At 39.2% G+C, this 23,839-nt stretch overlaps 1 protein-coding gene across 1 annotated transcript in view; it reads left to right on the top strand.

The window, feature by feature from the left end:
• Nucleotides 1-23,839, top strand: part of itga9 (integrin, alpha 9) — a 60,050-nt gene that overhangs the window by 20,146 nt on the left and 16,065 nt on the right. Inside the window, exons 16-18 of the mRNA XM_087802276.1 lie at nucleotides 19,528-19,680; nucleotides 20,358-20,434; nucleotides 21,550-21,697. Coding sequence (XP_087658402.1) covers nucleotides 19,528-19,680; nucleotides 20,358-20,434; nucleotides 21,550-21,697 — 378 coding nt within the window. The remainder of the gene's footprint in view (nucleotides 1-19,527; nucleotides 19,681-20,357; nucleotides 20,435-21,549; nucleotides 21,698-23,839) is intronic.

Raw genomic sequence — 23,839 nt, 5'->3', positions numbered from 1 at the left:
GTCGTAAGTCTGAAATGTAGATCCAGATCATTTCTACATTCTACTATATATATTTCCAGTTGCTAATGTCATAGTAAATATTAAAAGGAAAATATTCCCACAAGTTAAACTCGAGGTTAAACTCCCCGAGTCATTTTATGTAGTACAGCTGGTCGCAGCAGGAGGCCGTCAACATTGTGTCTGGTTCACCTCCAAAGCCTGTTGATATTGTCGCCCACCATAAGCTTAGCCTAAAGTCAACATTGAATCAGAAGAAATTGTAAGTTAAAGCAACTGTAAATAACGGAAAGATGGAAAAGACAGCGGGTGAAAGAATAGAGCGGCTTTCAGCGGTGGGTGATGGGGGGGAAAATGTATTACTAGGTTCTTGATATGAACCAGTTTATATCACGATAATGATATGCCATGATACACCACGTTCTCGTTTTTATAGAATAGAATAACTTAAGAATGACTTTTTCTCTCCTTTTATTTGGAGCCCAACACTGTTCACTTGAATTGATAAAATGGTGATGGAAATGATGGACATTTTTCTATCGTATTTATGATGTATATCGTGGAATTGCCACCATCTTTTATTGTTGTAGTATAATGAAATATTTTTTAATTTCTAATTCAAGAATAAAAAGAGTTGGAATGAATAACTTTAGACGACTTACATTTACAATAATATTAATTATAATATACTCAATGCAGAACAGCAGAAAAAAACAAGTTGGAAACTTTCTTTTCTCTTTGTTTTATATTTAAGTTTAAACCTGTTCTCAGCCATTTTTCTCCAAAAAGCTTTAAATATTGAAAGTAGAATTAGGACCTCAAATGTTTTTGGTGAGAGGCAAAGTGTCCAATGGCCTTCTTACTTTCTTCTCATTTGAAAAGTACTTCTCCATGGACACCTTCTGGATTTTTGTTTGCAAAGCTGTTTGCTTTGGTTGGTTGCTGGGTGTGAAGTCCAGCTGAGCTGGTCTGCATCCATGCTCGAAAAATTCACCTGCCCGGCAGCCAAGTCCAAAGTGTAACTTTCCAAATTAAGCCTCACCAAATGGCAGCACTAAAGGTGTGGTTTCCTTGAATTGTGGCTCAAGCCTGGGACGGTTCAACCTTAAAAAAGGGGCAAAGATTACGACCTTTGCATCTTTGTAATCAGAAGTGATCTGGCTTTGATGGAGAGTCTGGTCTTCCCGATCAATCCGGCCGTTTGTCTTCCTCGTGTGTCTGCCCACATGAAGTATTCTCCGAAAGAGGAATGATAATGGAAACCAGCTGGTTGCTCGTCAGGGGGGGTGGCTTGGCAGCCCCCTACCCCCCCCACCCCCTCGACAAAAAAAAAAACAAGGGAGCGGGTGCAGCAGGGTGCAGTCCAGTTGAGTTGGAGCCGCCGATGGAAAACCTGCAGTCAAGGTTGATTGCTCGGGTTCTGAAGTGCTGGTGGACACGAGCCACGAGCTATTCTGAGCCGCTCTCATAGTCGCAGCCACTCTGACCAACTGCTGATCCAGGTTCGGTCGCTATATGAATCCAATCGTCTAAATATTTATTTAAGTCAAACACGTTGGGATACAAGCGAAGCGGCAGAACCAGACGCGCTCAGATTCTCACCGTCCGGGTCGGTCCGGCCTCAGTAAATCACAGAACCTCACGAGAGGCACGAGTGCAAGAAGCTCACATTCTTTCCCGAAGTAATTCCTCCCGAAATTATGCAAGTCTTTCATGTCGATCATTTGAAACATGTTTTCACTGGCATCGCCCACACATCCAGATGTTCTGTGTTTGGGTATTTTTAGCTAAATAAACCACACAAGGTTTCTTTTTTTTTTTTTTTTTTCTACAGTTGCACCTCAGGTTTGGGGGAGAAAACCCCTTCCTGGAAAAGATGACTGATGAATAATTATGATTTGGATGACAAGGGGGTGCGCGGAGCGAGACAGGCTCTGACTCATAATCCCAAGAGAACATGAAACTTAACGCAAGAATTCCTCAGCTATGTGTTTTATTAAGGGATTTTGGACCCCTGACATGTTATCTTTTGTGGTGTTTAGGCTCGTCCAGCCAGACTGAGACGCGGTGGGGGAAATTGCTTGAAGGTTGATTGACTATGAAGCGATCAAGGACAGTGAACTGAAGCTGGGATTTGCGTAAAAGATTGACAGACTTTGTGAAGCAGACTTTTTTTTTTGGGGGGGGGGGAATAATAATTCCCATATTCGACTTGCCCGCCAAGGTTGATTAACCAAACACATAGAGCCTTAACGTTGGGTTTACCTCCATGGTGTTGGCTCGAGACCACCAGGAATTGAGAAGCCCTAAGAACGTTGGCATCTTAATGCCTTCAGCCTTGGATAAGGGATGGATGGCATGAAACTGTAGTTTTACATTAAATGTAGTTTGTACGTGTGGCGTAGCGTTTGGAGCTTCTGGCTCAAAGCAAGAAGGTTGTCAGTTCCATTCCGTGTGGAGGTCGCCTGCTTTCGCCAGAAGAATGAACGTAGTTTCTTTTAATTGCTTATGTTTCAGGACACTTGTTTTCATCCTTGCATGAAAGAATCAGAAACTTTAATTGTGTTGTTAACACAACTTAGGAATGTTTGTGGTGTCAGTACATAATAGACGAATAAAACTTGCGGCCTTTCTGTTAGTTTGTGTTCCTCTTGTTGTATGGGTTTACTCCGGGCACTCCGGTTTTCTCCCACAGTCCAAAAACATACTGAGGTGGATTGGGAAATTGTGTGTAGGTATGAGTGTGTCTTTTTTGCATCCTGTTCAGGGTGTCCCCTGCCTCTCGCCCAAGCAAGCTGGGATAGGCTCAAAGATTTTCCTTAAAGAATTTCAAATGCACTTTCAAAGAGATCAGATGTAGACTGTGTTTGAGCTTTTTGAGTCACTTCCTGAACCTGCCGTGTGGACACACACACCCACACACACATATGCACGCGATGTTTATAAAATGGCAAGACAGTGCCTTCTGAGGCGAACTATTTTAAGAGGTTCATTTCATCTGTTTATACCTTCCAGCAGTAAATCTCCCATGTGTGCGCCATAGACGTGACACGTTCACCAGGTCAATATTCGAGAGATAAAATTAGGATCCAGCAGGAAGATCTGACTCCCTCTCTCTCTTACGAGACAAGATCTCTTAAGACGTAATCCGTGTCAGAGCAGGTTGTCAGTCCGAGCAGGTGTAATGTAAACATACTGCTAAAGCGTAAGACTGTGAGCTCAGGTGAAGTACTTTGTGTCTGTAATGAATGACCTCAGTCCAAAACATGGTACTCTGTTAAGATCTCCTGCTCTTCATCCAAACTCCCGACAGTGTGCTCATCCTCTCGACGTGTGTGTTTACATCTCTGGCAGCTCATCCATCACCATACGTGTGTTTTTACTCCAGCAGGCGCCGTTACAGCGTCGTGCACGTGTGCCTTGAATCCGTGCCAAGTCCATTTGTGGTCATGAGAGCCATTGTGCCGCTCAATGGAAGCATCACGGTCTCCAAGGAGGAGCTAAAATAGGCCAGCTCAGAGCCCAACAGTTGTCCGTTTAATTTAGCTTGTGAAGTATCCTGCTTACACACAAACACACGCTCACTTTCCTCTCGGCCTATATTTCACTGCCCCGTTCCTCATGCGGCCCCACGTTTGCTCCTCTATTAAGTCGATCAAAGATTGGATTCTGGTTCGGGCGTCTGCAGCCGGAGTGCCCATCCGTCAGGAGACATGGACCCACATCGTCTCCAGTTACAGACACGGAATGGAAAATTGAGACCATATGAAGATGTTAGAACACGGAAGACTCTTAGATGATGGTTTTATGAAGTAACCTGAGAAAGATTCTCCAAAATCATAACCGTTTTCAGAGTTACTGGAGTTTCCGTCATTGAATTAACTTGGCGATCGGAGATTTGTTGAGGCAGTGTTCGTGGATAATGTTGTCATCAGTTGAAGATTAAGAGAAGCTTCGCTGCATTGAGTCTCTTAACATTTGTTGCATCTGTCCTTAAATCTCCTGACAGTGATAAAGACTGATAAATACTCAAGATTAAATATTTTTCTGTACTTTATTGCCCTCTGCCATGGGAGTCACAGGACTTTTGTTACAACGTAATAAAGTGTTTTATTATTATATCTTATTAAATGACCGTAGCCCGATACTTTTTAAAGCTACTAAGTTAATTTTAACAGATTCAAAAAAATTTCATTTTCCAACAGGATGTACGAGTCTGGTTGCTCTATCGTCTTCTCATTCGAATAAATACGCTAGGCTTTGTAGTGTTTCTCTTAATTATATGTTGTTTTTTTAAAGAAAAGATAATATTTGAGAAAATGTTTAATACATGAATTTCATTTAAAACCATTTTCAGTTTGTATTTTTTTTATGAATTGCGATATTAGAAATTGTGTTTCCCCTTTATCAACTTTTCCATTTGATCTTCACAAGCCTTTTCTTAAAATTTTTTTTTTTTTACCTTTTTCTTTAAAAAATGTGGATGTGGCCCAGCCTCACCTTGGGTGACCCCAACATAAGTTGCGAAGGTGACATTCATTAATGGTATGGGCAACTTTTGAAAATTACATTTTAATAATGTAATAAAATAACATTGTAGCCTCATTTACTGGTGACATAAACACCAAAAACTCTTGACAAAATGAGAGTACTTAAGAGTTGTGTTTGTGTGTCTTCAGAGTAAGGAGATGATGAATCTTTGTCATTTCTGAGGTTTTTCAATTGTGTCCAGATGAACTTCTGAGCATTCATTGTAACCTTTTCATGCAACATTCACGGCCCAAACAAGTTTAATGATCAACAGTTACGACCCAAACAAACAAGAAGGACTTAAAGTAAGTGCGACAGCCCACTTTCAGTAAAATAAATCGGTTGTTATTCTTATTTAACGTCAGTTTAATTGTAGAGAGGTGTTCCTGAAGAAAAGAAAAAATATTTCTAAACTAAAAGGTTTGACACTCTTTATCGTCTGAAATACATGTCATTTTTTGACATTTTTAATAGTAAAGTTAGCCAGCCTGCGTTCTATAAGGCTTGGACCAGTGAAATCACTGGTATCTTGAATTAACTGTGTATAATATCTGCTGTGCTGTGATGTATTAATTTAAAAGTGTTACAATGATATTAAACAGTTAGATTGTGACAAGATCTAAAGTGGTCCCTGTAAAGGGTGTTATTAGTAAACACTCTCACGTCACCATAGTAACAACCAAACAGGATGACAAAATGATCTGTTGCCATGAGCTAATGTAGCTGCATCTGGTTCCTGCACTTCCTATCTGAACGCCCATTTATATCTTAAAGTCTTACTGTGTTTTACATTTCTATAAGCTGAGTAGGAAGTAGGGCAAACTTGAGTCGATTATTAACTATTAAAAACATGTGAGTCATTAGTTTCTAGTCTTGAATTAAACCGATTTAATGGTGAAGCTTCTAGTTTTGTTTGTGTTTAGTCTTGAATCTGTGAGAACATGAATGTATTCATGTGTTTTTTTCCTTCTAGACCAATGGCATCGAACTGAAGATTCTAAGACACACGACTAATGTGTGAGGCAGGAGGCTAATGTCACCATGAAACCTCATTTCACAGTTAATAAATTCTAGATAGAATGTATGATTCATAAGCAGAATAAGGTCATTATGATGAAGCCACTGTGAAATAACGAGAACATTATAAATATGAATAAATCAATGCTAATAACTCATGAAAAACACTGGAAACAAAACAAACACACGTTGAAGTCCATCAAACATATTTAAGAGTACTACTGGGATTTCAGCCTGGAGGCAACTTTCATCATAAAACTTCTGGCTCTGTGTCAGTGTTTCTTTAAATTCCCTTCCATCTACAAACATTATTTGTTTTTTGGAAGATTCCCAGTTTAACCTCGACCTTTGTAAGTCATCATGTCAACATGGATTCAAGGTGTTTGGTTTATTTTGTGCTTTGAATTAGTGTTTGATTGACGTAAATACAATTACTTGGATTAGTGTTTTTTAATTGGCGCACAGATTTTGTTCTTTGTAGAGAAGTTACAGATTGATATCATATCTAGCAGTTGACAACTAAAGCTGCCTAAATAAATCATTATTTCGCCTATTTGAGATCTTCTCAATTTAATTTCATGACCAAAGTCATTGCTGTTGTGATTCTCAAGCCTTCGTACTTAGAGTTGTTGATCCATTCCTTCATACTAAACATGTTTTCCATTAGCGACAACGGTTTGTCCCACTTTAATTCTTCCAGAAGTTCCTGTTGTTGTGTCCCACTTTTACACAGTCCTGCACGTGGAGAACTGTTGCTCTTGCTGCTGTCACACTGCCGGCTTTGTTTTCCTGCTTACAGTTCAGAGAAAACGACGTTTTAATTCCCTCAATGCTGCTCCCCTGGTTTCATTTACCCCGGGCCAAGAAAGCTGATACAATGGAAGTATATAGCAAGAGGGTAATGATATCCAGCTGTCCTCTCTTTCGCATGAATTTATGAAGAAGTTAATGAAAAAGTCTGATATTTACTCGAGCAGGAATCTTAAACGAAAATGTCATCTTGGCTGCCCGACACACAGATACAGAGGGATTCAAAGGGCATTAGTTAATGGCGATTTGGAGGAATAATTCAGGCTATTTTTAGCCTCTGTCTAATATTTTGGTCAGGATTTCCCTACATGGTCGTGCCAGCGCTAAGAGTTTCTGTGGGAGCAGACACTTCTTTGTCTCAGTCAAGCAAACTCCTGAAGTTTCCGGAGATTTACAGCCCGGTTTGACTCGTTGCCACGGTTAATTCGTCATTGTTAATCAACATGAAAAAAGTGTTTGAAAATCCTGCTGAGTTGATGCTTTGTTGACTTTGGCGAGCGGAGCTTTTGCCGGGTAGAATCTTTTTCCACAGTGTTTTGACCACGCGGTTGCCGCACAAAGCCGCCGCAATTTGAAGCAAACGCGTGGCCAAGTCTGACCACAACGCTGCAACGTTTCCCACTTCCACTCTGCAACCCCGGGGACGAGGCATGCACTTCCCTTCTGCAGAAACAGGAAAGTTCTCCGGGTGACCCCCGTCGTCACTTCCCCCAATCTTGACCCGTTTGTCGAGAGCGGCGTGTATTTCTGATACGGGCGACATCGCGGTTCCTGCACAAGATACGCCTCAAAGGAAGACTTGACAAATATACACTGCAGGCGCTTGTGTGTATCCGGCACAGACGGCGGCGCGTCTCATGAGGCCATTGAGGCGATTTATTAAGGTTTAGCATAGTTCAGTCAATGAAAACAATGAAGGCACTTCTGAGGAGCTTCACGACATCAACTGCAGGAAGCATCTGGAAACGTCCTCCACCATCATGGCGGCTCAGATTCAATTTAAAATTCTGGTTTCGCCTCAAAAGGAAAATTAAGAGTTGCCCAGCTGAAATCAGCTGCTCTTGGTTACATTATGAATCGGCATCTTTGTGAAATGGCTGAAGCTTGTTGACGGAGATAACAACGTTCCCTGTTTACGCACGAATGTTTACCAGGATGTTGACATGTCGTTAATCGTCCTATGAATTCCTCAGATTGTTGTCTGTAAACAGGAGGAGCTCATAAATACACTTTTGTTTTCTTTGACAACAATTCAACGTGAGATTTGGGGTGAATAGAAACTGGAAAACAGACAAATGTTAACATTTTTTTGTTGAAGCTACAAAACCATTTCATTCATTAATATTATCTTTGGCCAGTTTTATTTTGAAAAAAGGTCACAGTCAACTCATCTTCAGCTTTGGCCTAAAATTCTAATGGGGGTCACGAGGGGGCGAGAGGTGATGGACACCCTGGACAGGACACCAGTCTGTCTCAGGGCACACAAAGACAAACAACCATTCACACACACACTCAAGCCTACAGTCAATTTGCCCAAGTTCCCAATCAACCTCTGTATGTTTTTGGACTGTGGGAGGAAACCGGAGTGCCCGGAGTAAACCCACAGAACACAGGGAGATCAAACAAACTCCACACAGAAAGGTCACAATGGTTGTAATGTATATTTTTTTCGTGATCAATTATAGGAAATTATTTATCAATATTATATTCATTGATGTTGCGACAAATACACAACTTAAATTCATGATATCCATGGAAAACATGATTAAATAGACAACTACACTTGCCTCGGTTTCCTCAAGGCACTCATGTTTCCTCCCAAGAAGACATGGAGGGTAAATGAATGAAATGTCAAAATATTGAGAGAATGAATGAAACAGTGTCGCAAGAATCCGTCGAACGACTACAAAGGTTTAGAACCTTCTGAAAGTAACACCGTTCCTCCAGTACAAATAAGTCTCGACGTGTGAATGTTCCGCGCGCCGCGTGAAGTTCAGAGAAACGAGCTGGGATATGAATTCATCAGCACTTGACCAGATGTGAACAAATCACTCCCGTGACTGTGCGACTCGCAATAAACGTTGGTGTGTAAAAAACCACATCTGGACACTGTTGGCACCAAACCACTTAGCGTGGAAAAGAATGAAGGCTATGGGAATCTTTGCAAAAAATGCTCAAAGCGCGACTACCCGTCTCCAAAATTCATTATTTTTGTTTTTTTTTCCCCCAAAAAAAGACACGAAGAAAGTTGAACCGGGTCAGCGACGATGATGACGGGGGCAGTGTGTCAACGATCCTGTGCGTCTTCTTCTCCGCTGAGGTCGTTTCCCGAGCGAAGACTCTCCAGCGGGTCGTAGTAATGACGCAGAAAGTTGCCGATGAGATGTGGTAGAAGACGAAGGAGCACATCTGTACATTTACAGGTTCTTGGCCCGGCCCCTTCGCGTCCAGATATTAGCCGTTATTAGCACTGGCGTCGAATCAAGTTCTTGTTGATAGTGTTGTAAAAGGACGCTGATGATTTTGGCACGTTCGCCCGTTTAAAACTCGTTCCATCTGCCACCAGGGGAAGTGAGGCACCTTTTTTCTCTTCTTTATAAATCCCAGCTGTGACATTAACTGTCCGGGGGTCAACCGTCGAATGCCTTCTTCGTGATGCATGTAAAGCCGTAAAAGTTTCCTGTAATTTGTGTTTACGCAACGTTGCTTTTAAACGACATAAATTAAATAGGCTTGAGTTTTCTAGTAAATCACCAGCAGCGTACAGTATATCTGCTCAGCCCCCCCTCCTCCTCACCCCCTGGGATGTTTTATTGGGGAGTCTTTTCAGTGAGAGTCAAATCAGGGAGGTGTCGCTGAAGGTTTCCTGCACAATCTAAAGCAGTATTTAAAGTTATTCAAGCTTTAAGTGAAGAGCAATCCTGTTTACTGCTGTTTATCTGCGGAGGAGTTTCAAGCATGACAGCACAGATGGTTCACGTTTCCTGTCAGTTAACTGACGGTCCGGCTCCGCTCGAGGAATGACGCTTGCTCAAGAGTGATGTTGCGAAACACCGAAAGAACCTAAAGGACGCGACTAAGACAGGGACATTTTGATTGAAGTACAACTTGAAAGTATGATTGAGTTTGAGTCTTTACTGTGTATAATTTAACACACATGAATAAGTATTTTAAGACTCAGAGTGGAGCCCTGGACAACTTGACCACAAGTTTTCAGGAGATAAAAATTATTCATTGTTTGAACAATCAATTTATGCATCGTGGACAACCTTCACGACGCATATAAATGATGCGGGTTTTAAGTTTAAGGCGATCGATCTGGTTTTTTGAGAAGGAAATAGAAATAATAAGTTTGGCTTTCAAAAGAGGTAGTAAAATCAGAATTTGTCTGTTTTTTGTTCTGTATTAATCTGTTTTACTTCCCTGTTACAAGGACTCTTTCAAAAATACCTTAATATAACCCCAAAAAAAGTATTTCTAGCATCTTTCTGTGTAACTATCTCGTGTTGCAATGTTAGAACACATGCAGCTTTTATACAGGTGCGGCTTATATTTAGTTACACTCTGTCGCCCAGAAATGACGGATGTTGAGATCGGTTTTTCGTAATTGAAGTCCAGACCTGTAAATAAACCACGTGTTGAAGGACAGGGTCACGTAAATTGACTTATGAGATACTGTAACTTTTTTTTGTACTGGTCAACCTATGTTGAAGACGTGCTGCCGAAATGGGCTGTGGTTGATGTTTTTGAAACCCATTTTCTTACTAATACTTCATTCATATTTGAGGTGCAGTGTAGCTCACCAATGAGTCTGCAAGAGTAGGATCAGTTGAGAAACTGAATGACTCATCACTGATTGTGCAATCAACAGAGAGGAAGAAGTTTTACGTTGTTCCTCATTTTCAATGGATGAATTTTCTTCTTTTTTTTTTACCGTTTATATTCACGCCATTAGAGCTTTGTTCATCGTTCTTGAAGTTGACAGAAGTCAGTTGATGCCTCCCATGTGAGGTGCCCGGAGCATGTCAGTCCAGCTGGGGGGCTCAGAGGCTAATCCAGGACACACTGGAGAGATTAAGTCACAGTATTTCCCCAGAACGGATCTTAAATAGGATTTTCTCTTCTTCTTTTGGTGTGTGTGTGTGTGGGGGGGTATTTAAGTGTCAATGGAAGGAGATAATGACTTCAGATTGAAACTTATGTAGTTTTATTGATTGAACAAAATATATTGATTGATTTATTACAAGTCATCGTAGATTCTTAAGCATACATAAGAATATTAATTCAACATTATTTGAATTTGCACCGTACATAAACGTAGATGGTTCGTATACACCGTAAACTGAATGTATTTTCTGTTCCCTTTTATACATACTTGAGCTCTGTTTTTATTTAATTTTTATCAGTGATATTCATTTTAAAGCTGAGTAATTTGAACGAGTTTGTAGATACTTAGATACACATTAATATATCTTGCCTTTTTAAAGAATATAAGTCACTTTTTCGATTCACGTCTATCGTGCATCAAATGTTATTTATTTGTAAAATGTGTGAAAGAAAGTGCTTTTTAACACAATTTAAGATTGAAATATACTGAAATATAAATTCACATTAGATGTACTATTTATTTCAATGGAACAGAAAAGTATAAAGATGATTACATTACAATCAGTATCTATGTGTCACAGGTTTAAGCTTGGTTATGGAAGTGAGCTTTAATAAACTATATTTTTCCTCAATGTATTCATCAACTGGATAAGTCGCACCTTTCTTGACAAATCTTTGTGTTTCATCAGAGACTTCCATGAAGATCCAACAAGCAATTTCAGCACAGAAAGTTTATCTCGGTCTCAAATGGTTTCTAGACTTCCCGATTTTCCCGAAAAGTTGAGAAAAGAGTTATTCGTATGAAGACAATGGTGGTGTAAACACCAGGATATGAGCAGCATATCTCAAGAAACAACAAGAGGAAAGCACATAAATATCCAACAACACACTCCCCTCTTAGACCTTGACCAAGTCCTTGAAGGAAGTCATAGAGATTTCTGAAAATATCCGGTCACTGGCGACATTCGTCTCCACTGAATTTTTTTTCTAAACAGGAAGTGATCTCTGAAAGAATCGGGATATTTCAGAAGCAGAATCTTCAGTTGGTTCCAGCTGGAGAGAACCTGATATTCAAGGAAGATGGATTTTGCAGTTCTGATAGTGAGACGGAAACAAAAATTCTGTGGGTCGAGGATCGATTTCGCAGAGCAGACCTGATCCAATGAAGGATTCAAGATGGAATAATTGGAACGACACTCGCTTCTCCTCCCACGTGTTTCGTCACTCGACATCTGCAAACTGATTCTGTCGGGTTATGCTGAGAATTCCAGCTGCTATTGTTTGATGTGAAAATTTCACTCGCCAAAAGTTCCACATATTTAACACAATGACTGAGGGGTACGTCTCGTCTTCGTGCGTCTCGCTGCACACTCACACCATCCTCCCCTTCGACACACTGAAGCGATTCATCGCCGGACTGAAAGGTCTGTTTTTCCATTTTAAAAACCCAGGAGTTGAGCTCTTGAATGAAAGGGCCTCAACCTGCGAGTCATCCAAACATTCATTGTCCTAAAAAGGAGCGCGGCGGAGAGTGTCTCCCTCACAAGTTAATAAAGACTTCCCATGATCACCCCTTAAGCTGTATGCTTTTTGGGGGGGGAAAGGTTTTTGGCTGAGAGAAGAGTTTGTGTGCGTTAAAAGTGAAGATCAGAGAGCTTCCTTTGCCTCGACGTCATCCCTGGAACCCACAGGCTGTGTAGCAGTGCTGCCATGTTGTCAATCACAAGCGGGAACTTAAACTTTATATGCAGAAAACGGCAGTCTGGGTGTTTAGAACATATGTGTAGTTTTAAAGAGGGTTAACGCCGACAGATTCTCATTGTTAAGAACCTTCTTCTTGATCTTGATGTCAGCTCCGATGATGAGTTATTCAGCTCATGTTTTCCTAAATGTTCCTGCTTTGTAATGAAGAGATGAACGAGCTGGGTTTGAAATAGCGTCAGATGATATAAGTGCAACGTGTCTACTGTATAACTAGGCTTGAAATCGGTGAAACAATTCAAGCTTTATTGAAAAGAGTTGAGTGGAGTAATGATCAGGTCAAACTTCGACCTGGGGGCCACTTGTGTCCATCCCTAATGAGGTCTGTGTGACACTGAGAAACTGAATATGAAGAGTCTCGTCTTGTTCTGACTGTAAATGAAGCTTTTTCTGTTGAATTATCTTTTTTTTATATATATAATTGTGCACTATCTGGTCATATTTTATGATTGCTTGAAAGAGTAATCACAAACAGAAACTAGCTAAACATTAACAAACTAAGATTTTTTTTTTTTTTATATTATTTTTGCTTTTATAGCATCTTATTGATAATTTCATACATAGTTGATGTTTTTGAAAACTTTTTTTGCATCAATTGGTGCACATTTGTTTTTTGTGTTAACAATAGTATTGTCTTTGTTTTGTTTTTTAATTTCTCCATCTTACTAATGCTGCCATTTATTTTCTTTTTAATAAAGTACTAATATTTATTTATATTTGATTCTTGTATTTCTAGCTTCGCAAATAACTATTACTTACTTACATACTTCTATGTAGCAGTATTTTCACATGCCCTCAAGGCAATCCCATGGTATAATGTGGCCCCATTTGTGATTGAATTTTCCATCCTTCATCTTAAGTCAGATGCACATTGATAAATAGATGTTTTCATGATAATGTCATCTTTGATTCGGTTGATCAGATTAGCGGGAAATAGAATCATATGATTCAATTTTATAACAAATCTTTTCAGTTTAAACCCAGAAAATGTTTGTTTTGTTTCTTCAGCTAAACACGAGTTGTTGTTTTTTGGCGTATTTTACTCTTCAATTACATCTAATTTTAACTGATTTTATTTTATTCATATTTTATATTAGTCATTTTCATCAATAAGTGCACATTTGCTGATTAAAAAAAAAGAAAAGTTTTTATGTATATTAACAATCTAGAATAGAAACACGATCGTTGTTTAGCATATTTATTTTTTAAAGTATCAACCCATGTTAAATTTCTTTAATTTATTAATTGAGTCTTTTTTAAAGTTATAAAAATGTACTTTTAATTCATTTTTATACAGCTTGTTTGTTTTCACAGGCCCTCAATGAAATTCTGGGATATGATGTGACTCATGACTCAGAAATGAGATTTCATTCAGTTTGTGCTCCTTTGTATAAAAATACTTTGCTGTGTGGTAAATATAATTGTATCATATGTAATTTAATTCAAAATATGACATTATCTGGATCATGTGAAAGAACTTTATTCTCTTACTTCTCAGATGAAAGGGTGCATTTTTAGTGATTGATCTTGTTTGTTTTCCAGTAGAAAGTGTTTCATCTGTAGATATGTTTGTGATACACAAGCAAAAAATCTTGTTGTTCAAGCTCTGTTTTATCTCTGCGTCTGCCAGAGTGAGAATGGAGTGAACAGAGAGTGAGTTGTTAAAGGCCACACAAGGCTACAGCAGCGAGTTAAATTGTGTTAACTGGCCTCTGGGGCCAGCAGCGGTCATTACATGAAAATAGCTCAAGTAATTCTCCGTCATTTATCAGCGGTGCTGCTGTAAATACATCCACTGACAGAAAATTGTACTTAAACGCCGTTCATGGAGTTTCAAATGACGACTGATTATCCGTGACGAGGAAAAATGGCTCTTTGACTGAACACATGATGGGGCGTCTCATGAAGAAAAGTAGAGTTAAAGTTAGTGACTAGTTTGGTTATTGATGGTGAGGATGTGTGTTAATCTGAGAGGGTGTTTCTGTAAGGCTACACTTCCTGTTTAAATACCTTTAAATTGTGTTGACAAGTTTGTTGTTTTATGATTTACATTGTAGATATATAAATAAACGAATGAATGACATGCTAAACGAATAACATGTCATTCAATCAAAAGTTTAGCTTACCTTTTTATACATTTTTAAATATTATTTCTAGCATTATGGCACTTTTTGTGATGTAATGTGGATCCAGACTATTTTACCAGACCATTTAATTTTAATGTTTTTATTTATATAAAACTGCACATTTAGACAATTATCTTAGATATGTTTTTACACTTTCTAGTTGCGCAATAATAATGATAATAATAATAAAGTTATCTATTTATTTATCCATCCATTTGTATTTATGTAAATAGTCATTTTTATTTATTTAATTTCTAAAATTGTTTATTTAATTTTGTATATTTTGTATATTTACTCACGCTTGTTTATTTTTTTTTCCAAAAATACACTTTTTTTGTATGTTTTTATTGTATTATTCGCTGTCAGTGGGTTAGAGATGCAAAGAGGATTCATATTGTAAAGTACTTTAACAATATAGACACAATATTTAACCATTTGTTTCAGTTCTATTCTATCCAAAAAAAAAGTTTATAATATCTATTTTGTACATCATGTTGTCATATTTACTCTGTTTTATCCCTTTATTTCAAAAAACATTCTTTAAAATTACACTTTCCTACTGTTCAAGCTTAATTCAGTGTTCAGTTTGAGTACTTGTTTAGGTCTTTAATAAATAAAATATTAAGACAAGTAAGTTTGGATCACTAAGGAGGACGACTTGACAGGAGATGTAGATACAAAAGAGGTTATTTCTGCTGCTGCGCCTCCCTCTCTCCGTCCACTCCAGATCAGTGTCTGTCCTTTACATCCAGATACCCGGCAGTAAACGCAACGTGTGCCCTTCTCAGCTGGCGCCCAGGAATTCTTCTGTTCCCCTGGAATTCGGAGCGGGACCAGCAGCGGGGAGTGGGTGACTCGAGCTGCCCCCCTGGCTGACTTCAAACGCTGTTGAAAAAGTGATAGCAGACAACGTCCAGCACTTCTTGAGACCACAATGGAGGTCCTGTGCTCCTGGTCATTGAAATATGACGTTTATTAAGTCGTATATAAACGTCTTCCTTACGAGCACAGACCTAATATTTCAGCTCATTTCTCTTGTGAAAATGTGAGATAAGCAGGGGGGAGTTCAAGGGACCCCGAGCATTGAACTCCCACGGGGGTCAGTTCACTGGAAGGCCATCGGACAGGGGCCATTTAAGGCATTCTGCTTTAATGACCGCCGGGGCCGACGGTCCTGCCGGGATCGCCCACCACGGCTCCACGCTGGTCATGTTACCTCCCGGCCGAGCAGGCGTACGAGCAGAACAACGCTCTCTCTGTACGCCAAATGAGCCGTAAACAGCAGCCCCGGTGATGGATGGATGGGGGGGGGGGCTCGACCTCTTGCGTCGTTGCTCATCAGCTTTATTACTGATATGTTTTACTGTGAGAAAAGAGCGCTTCGACATAAAGTCAATTAGTGCAGCCCTCCGAGCGCCTCCTGAGGAGGATCACATGTGTGCGACACAGATTATAGCTTCTCTTCTTCTTAAAGTGCAGATTCATCCCAGAAAGTAACAACTAATGGATTCACTGTTGACTTCTGTGTTCTCACAGCAATGAGGTCAGTGGTTTAGAAGCATTAGTTTCCTCCAAGTTCTCCTGTTTCCTTACCAAAAAAAAACATTGTGTTGGACTTTCCAGGGTGTCCCATCTTCGACTACTTGAATCTCAGCCAGTGGAATCTTCGACTCATTTATTAAATGATCATTTTATTTGTGCACCTCCGTTTAATTTATTTTTGTTTGTATCCACAAACTCACCAAAACAAACTGTTGAAGATAAATATTTTTGGGGGATTCCAATGAAAATCTATTTGTTTACGTGATTAATTTGCTGGACTTTGTTTCGGCTGAATTCCTCAGAGGTTTTCTTTCGGCATTTCCTTGTTGCTTATATCCTCCATGAACCTCTCTGTGTTTACTCTTTGTGTTGTCTGATCCAGGGGTTCCCAAACTTCACCACGCCAAGCCCCCCCCTCCCCTAAAACACTGTTAGCAAGTGGCCAAGGACCCCCTTTGAGAAGCACAGAAACTGCTTTGAAATATATATAGAATCATCAACTATTAATGTATTTTCTTACTTTCAAATTGTATTAGTTTCGCTAAGCATTCTGGGAAATTGTGGCCATTTCTCTGTACGGCTGTTTGGTCCATTTCCTGTCAGAAACCTGTCCATTTCCTGTTCGCTAATTAGCTTCAAACTACTTGGTAACTCATGTAAACAGTTGACACCGAATGTCACATCATCAAAGCAGAGACTTGAGAATCCGCAGTTCAAGGCAGTTTGTGTGTTTTATGTTGAGGTCAAATGGTTAAAAAAAATATTAAATTCTATAATTGTCTTGTAATTTTACTGAGGTGACCCCAGGTGACCCCCATTTTGAAAATCACTGGTCCAAACCAACTCCACGTGCCTCGGTTCTCACTCCTGATCTTATCAGCGGACGCTTGAAATAACATTTTTAGTTTGATTTTTTGATTAATATTTCACTCTCTGACGACGAACTCGTTATCTCCCCTGAAACACCATTTCCTATATGAGCGCTAAATCTTCCTCCCCACTTCCTGTGCTAACGATTTCTCTTTCCTGTTGTAATTCTGGTGCGGATGACTTGGGTGGTTCTCTCCTGGCAGTCTGTTCAAAGTGCGGATGGATGGGTGGACGCTGGAAAACTTTTTTCTTTTTTTTTTATCCCGGGCGAAAAAAGGAGAACGCGTAAAAGAACGACGGGCCACCGGGGAAAACACAGGGAAGCCATTATGTTGACACTGTGGGTTTGGCTCAACGGACAACAGTCGGGCACCGATCCACGGTGGTGTGTTGTTCCTGCAGCTTTAAAACACGGTAGTCCAGATCCACTTTCAAAGAGCGTGGTGGCAAGAAAAGATGAAAGGATCACTATCTTCTTTTCCCATGTAAGTCTTTCGGCGCTGTCTTCTAATGAAGATATAAGACTTGATCTCATTTAGCTCTGTTTCCCTTCAGCCTGATTTTTGTTTCCATTCACGTCGCCAACCCAAACACTTCTTTCATGGTCCAGATTGACCGACCGGGAACGTGTCAGAGGCCGAGCCAGCTGGATTAAAAAAATTACAACGATCACATGAGAAAGATCGTCGGCCAACACGCACGGCAACATTTTCTGCAGCGGTGTTATTTTTAGGAGTGCTTTAAATGCACGCATGGTTTTTTATCGAGCTGGAAGAGGATCCTGGACGGGCTTCGCTGGATCTTTGGCTTCAGTTTCTGGCTGATAACATCACTTCCTCTCAGCTGATTTTTCAATGTTGGCCTCGAGAAAATTCTCAGGTTGAAATAAGGCTTTCTTTATCGCTGGAGAATTAATTTAGAAAATCGACATGTTACCTAAAAGCAAAGTGCTCGGGCTGCATAGAGAGAAGGTCATAGGGTCAACTCCAGTTTAAGGCAACTTTTGGTTTGAACCCAAGATTTTTCTGTTTAGATTTGCGTTGGCTTCCTATAGTGGTGTTGAAAAAATGTTGATATAACGATGTATCGCAATGTTTTTATTCACGATAATGCATTGATAGTCAATAGCGATGTATCCGTATTAACACTCAAATATTCATGACCTTTATTCATTTATGTGTCGCAATTAAACCTTTGGCCACTAGTTGGTAGCATACATCATTTGCTCCGTGCCTAAGTAACAACAAAACCAGCGAAATGGCAGCGATTACTGAAAAGGAAAGGATACACTAGGCTCCAGCTGCTTTTAAACCTGATTTTTGGACTCATTTTGGCTTTAAAACAAAAGTTAAAGTTAAAAAAAATAAACACTGACAGATACTGGATTTTGCATGTTGCTCCAGGTTGTTTCAGACTGTTATTGTTTATTGTTAATATAAGTTTAGATCTGTTTAAAAAAAGGTTGTGTTTAGATTCTGTATTTTGAGAAGCACTTTCCTACAAGCACTTTTACATTTGATTTCTAATTTCTTTGTTGCAAAAGCCAGAAAAAATGTTGTTTCTTTGAAACAATGTATCGTTTTTTTCTACAATATATCACAATATACGGTATCGTCACAAATGTATCATGATACGTATCGTATCACCAGATTCTTGCCAATACACGTCACTAGTTTCCTATTTGCGTTGAACATATGTGTTCATGTGTATCCTGTGATCGTGACCATATCACGTCGCACCCAGATTCTCACCTCTCAAGCCCTTGTTACCCCTGAAGGCTGTGGTCCTCAAACTGCAGCCCATTTTGATGTTAATATTTTAGGGCTTAAAATTACTTTTCCTGACTTTTTTTCTGTAAACAACCCAGAGAGGGTTGTTTGGATATGTGTGGCTTGTGGAAAACATTGCATTTGTACCTTTAGGAACCTCTGGGATCATCATACTTTTTTTGTTACAAACTGACCCCAGCCCCCCATTAGAGAAGGGAAATGTTATGTGGCCCTCACAGAAACTATTTGGGGACCCCTGCCTTAAGGCACACGTGTCAAACTTGAGCCCCCGGTGTTGTAAATCAAAGTTGATTATGTTGATTAAGTGTTTTGTTAATGTGTTTAAGATATGATAAGATAAGGATCAGAGATTGATGGAACTGATGCCAGAAATAATTGAAAGTGAGGCTCTGTCACAGACAGTTTTATTAATCTAAAAATTTCCTGTAATTCCATCTTTCAATGTGTTATTTTAATCAATTATAATAATTTCATGCTATAAATATTTTTCTCTGTAGTAATGTGTTTTATTTTCTGAACTTTATGTAAATAGATTCATGTTGTGGTTTAGTTAGCGTGGATGATGCTCATTTTTTTTGTGTAGCTTTATTTTTTCTACTATTGCAGATGTTTTAATATAAATTATCGGCTGCACAACTTTACTTGAGTTTTGATTTAAACATGAGTTGTTATGTTCTCCCCGTGTTGCGTGGGTTTACTCCGGGCACTCCGGTTTCCTCCCACAGTCCAAAAACGTACAGAGGTTGATGGAGAACTTGTCCATAGGTATGAGTGTGTGTTTGTGAATGGTTGTCTGTCTGTGTGTGCCCTGCAACAGACTGGCGCCTCTCGCCCAATGAAACTTGGATAGGCTCCGAATCATTTTAGAATCTTATCCTTGTCGATTAAGTCCTCCAGAATATACTTTTGGCTCCTTTAAGTGGAAAGAACAATGTGCCCTAATGTTATCTTCTGCCTTGTCTTTATTTCCTCTACAGAAAGATGTAAAAGACGTGTTCGCTCCCATCAGATTTGAAGTCTCGTACAGCCTGGGGAAGCACTTTGTGTCGGGACACCCGGACCGAGATCTTCCGGCGCTCACCCCTGTGCTGCGGTGGAGGAAGGGGAACAAGATAGCAGTCAGGAATGAGGTAAACCGGCTTCCTTCTTCCTCCCCTTACAACACCAGATCAACTTTTCAGTTCCAACAAGTAAATCTGCAAACCTTTTGACAGGAAATCATTTGGTAGATACAAGTTTATTAATCGAGTCTGTATTATAAATATAATAAATCACTTTAATGCCGCAGACGGTTCGACATAAATCTACGACGTGTAATGTTCTCCATCATTTATTTTTAGTCAATTCTCCTTTATTTCTTCAACTGATTGGACTAATATTGAGTAACATCTGACAAACCGCAGCAGGAATGAAGGAAATGGCTGCAAGTGAGTTTATGATGACAGTGTTGGTTACCTGCTTATTATTGTCTCCGGTAGCTTTTCTTGAGAGGAATCCAAGAGACTGATTCATTTATTTTCTTTTGCAACCACCCCTAACATGCCCCTCATGTGCGCCACCATCTGCATCTGCGGAGGAAAAGGACTAAGAAATGGCAAACTTCAGCATCTACAGAGGCTTTTTCATGAAGTTTATTCAGCTTTTTTTTTTTAATTTTCCTCCCAACATCCTGCTTTAATTAGGCTGAACATAAAATGCTTCCAATAAACAACCCAACACTGCCCCCTATGCTGGATAGTGAGTCATTGTAGACTGTCCATGGACTATGACGTCATATGAAGTGTGTGTTTTACTGTTTCCTCTTCAGACTTGGTTTGAGAAAAACTGCCTGTCGGACGACTGCGCTGCAGACTTGAGGCTTCATGGGAAACTGCTGCTTTCTGGGTACGAGAGAAAAAAAACAACCTCTTTTCTTCTTGGCCGTCACTTGCAGTGTTGTGGAAGCGAGCTGAAGTCATAGGCCATGTGGGTGTGGGGAGTGGAACCATGACGCATGTTTGGAGGAAATCCATATGTTTTTCCATAGTCAGGGAGTTCCCTCTCTTTTTTACTGTGTTTCTTTTTCACTTCCCTGCCGTTCAACTTCTGACGAACGCAATATGTTTTTCTATATTTACACGGCAGCTCAGTGAGAGATGATTTAAACGGTGGCTACTTCGTTTAAAGATCATCTAAACACTAGTAAAAAATACCACATTTCTCAAAATACACATTTTTATAATTATAACCGATTTTCTTTTTAATCTGAACCTATAATACCAATAAGTCACCAAAACGATATATTTGTAGTCATTTTAAATAAATTAATTAATTGAATTTAATAGTACTGCAGTAATAAATGAATCATCATCATCTTTATTCAACAAATTATCACTTAATTTTATAAGTAAGTTATTATATTTTTCCAGTTTTAACTGACGTCTGGTTTAAGGTGAACCAGAGACAACACAAGGGATACCACTCTGTTGTTCTCAGTTTTATCTTGACCTTTAAAGTATATATTTTAGTGAGTTTTCTTTTGATTTTTTAAGCGCTTTGTGACCCTGGTCTGGAAAAGCGCTATATAAATACAAATACAATATGGGTCACCTTGACCCAGAGACAACAAAAAGGATACCACAAACATATTTGTTTTGGGGCGTATGCGTCACCTTGACCCAGAGCGGCAAAAGTGATAACACAAACACATTTTTCTTGGGGGGGGGTATGGGTCACCTTGACCCAGAGACAACACAAGGGATACCACAAACACATTTGTTTTGGGGCGTATCTGTCACCTTCACCCAGAAATAAGACAAGGGTGAAATCAAAAATCTATTAAAACTAGAAGAGTTTGTGCAGAAAATATGTTTAAATTGTGAGCATGTAGATGTTAAACATTGTAACAATAACATGTAATTATTTTAAAAGAAAAGTAGATGCACGTAAGGTGAAGCCTACAAATAAACTCCTTCGGAAATGTTTGTTGAGTTCCCCCTCCATCTTCTCGTCCCCCTCAGGCAGCACGTCAGACCCCACCTGGCGCTCGGAGGAGTGAGGAACGTCTCCCTGAACCTGACCATCTCCAACACGGGAGACGACGCCTACGACACCAACATCTACTTCAACATCTCCCGAGAAATCTTCTACATCAACTTCTGGCAGAAGGTCAGTCGATTCCTGCTGTTTATTTACACCGACATGTTTGTTTTTTGCACTCGTGAAGATGAGGGCGAAGCTCACACACAAACCTCGGGGAAATCAGACTCCAGAGCAGCTGCTGAACGCTCTGGATGGAGATTTGAGAGATTTCATGAGGAACAATTACACAGATATACATTTGCTGCTGCCGCTGGTGAGATGATGAAGACGCAGCTGTCTGGTCTCAGCTCCTCCGTCTCACTTCTAGATTTCATCCTTGACAGACTGGACATGTTCACTGCAGTGCAGCGTGCTCTCGAGAACATACCATAACTCACCGTACTTTCCAAAGACACGGCTGCTCGTCCGTCCGCACAATACATCAACTTGAGTTAAAAGGCGATCTTGAAATTATTTACTGTAGCAACTTCAACAAAAGGGACATAGTGCTGCCAACATTTTATATATCCAGCTCACTTTTGTTTATCTTGATTTAGTGGCTGTAGAATTGTTTAAAAAGTGAGCGAGTTTGTTTTAACTTTTTCGATATCCAGCAGCTATTCAGCATCACAGGGAGTTTTTGACTCTGTAATATTATTTTAGACCTTTTTTCAACTTTATAACATGGTAATAACTTTTGCAATACTTTTGTAATAAAAATGCGATGTCCAGGTGTTTTTTATAGTTGCTGTAGTAGGACAGGAGATGGGTTATTTTAACCTATATAGAGTTTAATTTTCCCTGATTAATATACTGTTTATTCTGTATATAACATGTACCCCAAAATAGAGTGATAAAGAAAGAACTTGTCTGTGACAATGAAACTTTCTAAGCATGAGAGTCATTTGTAAAACAATACGATGTTTTCGTATCTATTTTTCGAGCAACAGCGCATTTCAAAAAAACACCATTTGGCACCTTATAAAACCCTATCATAAATGATAACTGAGGTATTCCTGTTCTCCTTCTCCTCCCCCTTTCATAACCCAATGTTTGACTTTCATCAAGTAAAAAAAAAATCACTTTCTGACTCGTTTTTCTAACTTTAGAAACACAGCTCTTTCTTCAACTCCCTCTAAATTTAAGCTAGATGATTTCAAAAATAAAGGACTCTTAGAATTCTCTTTTTTTCCTCTTGTTGTCCTCTAAGGACCTGGTGATCCATCTTGTGGTCGACCCGCGATAAACTCCAGACTCGGGCCACATGAGATTGAGGTGTCTAATCTGTGTTGTTGTTTCGAAACAAAGCCTCAGAGGTGAAATGGTTTCAGGAGCCCTTTCACCTCCTCCGGGACCCGAAGAGCGCCGCTCTGGCTTCTGTGTTTTGCTTTTATTATCTGTGAAATGCTTAACTTGCCTTTTTCACCTTTTTCCTTCTGGACCAACTGAGCAGATGTTAGAATGGAGTGAGTAGGAATATTCTAGCTGGATTAAAGCAGGGGTCCCCAACTTTTGTTGGACCACAGACTGGTTTAATTACGGATAAAAAAAAGCAAGAGCGACAATAAAAAAACATTATGTGCTTGAAAAAAAGCAACTCACCATAACTCGCCATGAGCCCATTCTCTGCAACAAGATTTCATAGTCTTTTGTTTTTTTTAAACTATTTTACATTAGTTTACAACTTTAAAGGCTTATTTTTAAGTAAATCTTGTACTTTTCACGTTGATTTTTTATAGTTTAAATTTATTTTTTACATTAAGGTAATTTTTATAGATTTTTTTTCTTACATTACATTTTTGCCACAATATATATATTTTTTTTTACTTTGAATATTCTGCTGAATTTAGAGATGTATTTAAAATTCTACTTCTGATGCTGTTCAAATTCAGCGGTAGAAAAATATATTCAAAGTCCGATTTCTTTTTTTAATTGGTTCGATAAAAGTGTTCCAAGTTGATGAAAATCTTAGGTGGAATAGTTACAGCGACACTAGGTATCAATTTACAATCAATAACGACGATGTATTATGTTTTTATCTTTTTTTAAATATCTTTGTATACAACAGATTTTTTTTTTAAAAGGAAACGGTATTCTCATGTACCCGATGTACTTGAGAAACATAAAAATGAATTAATAATATATATTTGGACTTGAAACGCAATAAAAGACAGATTTTTTATTTCTATATTTCAAACAATTAACTTTAAATTAATGAACAGTAAATTA

Source organism: Callionymus lyra, chromosome 11, assembly GCF_982586985.1.
Source record: "Callionymus lyra chromosome 11, fCalLyr1.hap1.1, whole genome shotgun sequence".
NCBI classification, from domain to species: Eukaryota; Metazoa; Chordata; class Actinopteri; order Syngnathiformes; family Callionymidae; genus Callionymus; species Callionymus lyra.
Note: the sequence above shows the minus strand (reverse complement) of the source record. Positions and strands in the feature narration are given on the sequence as shown.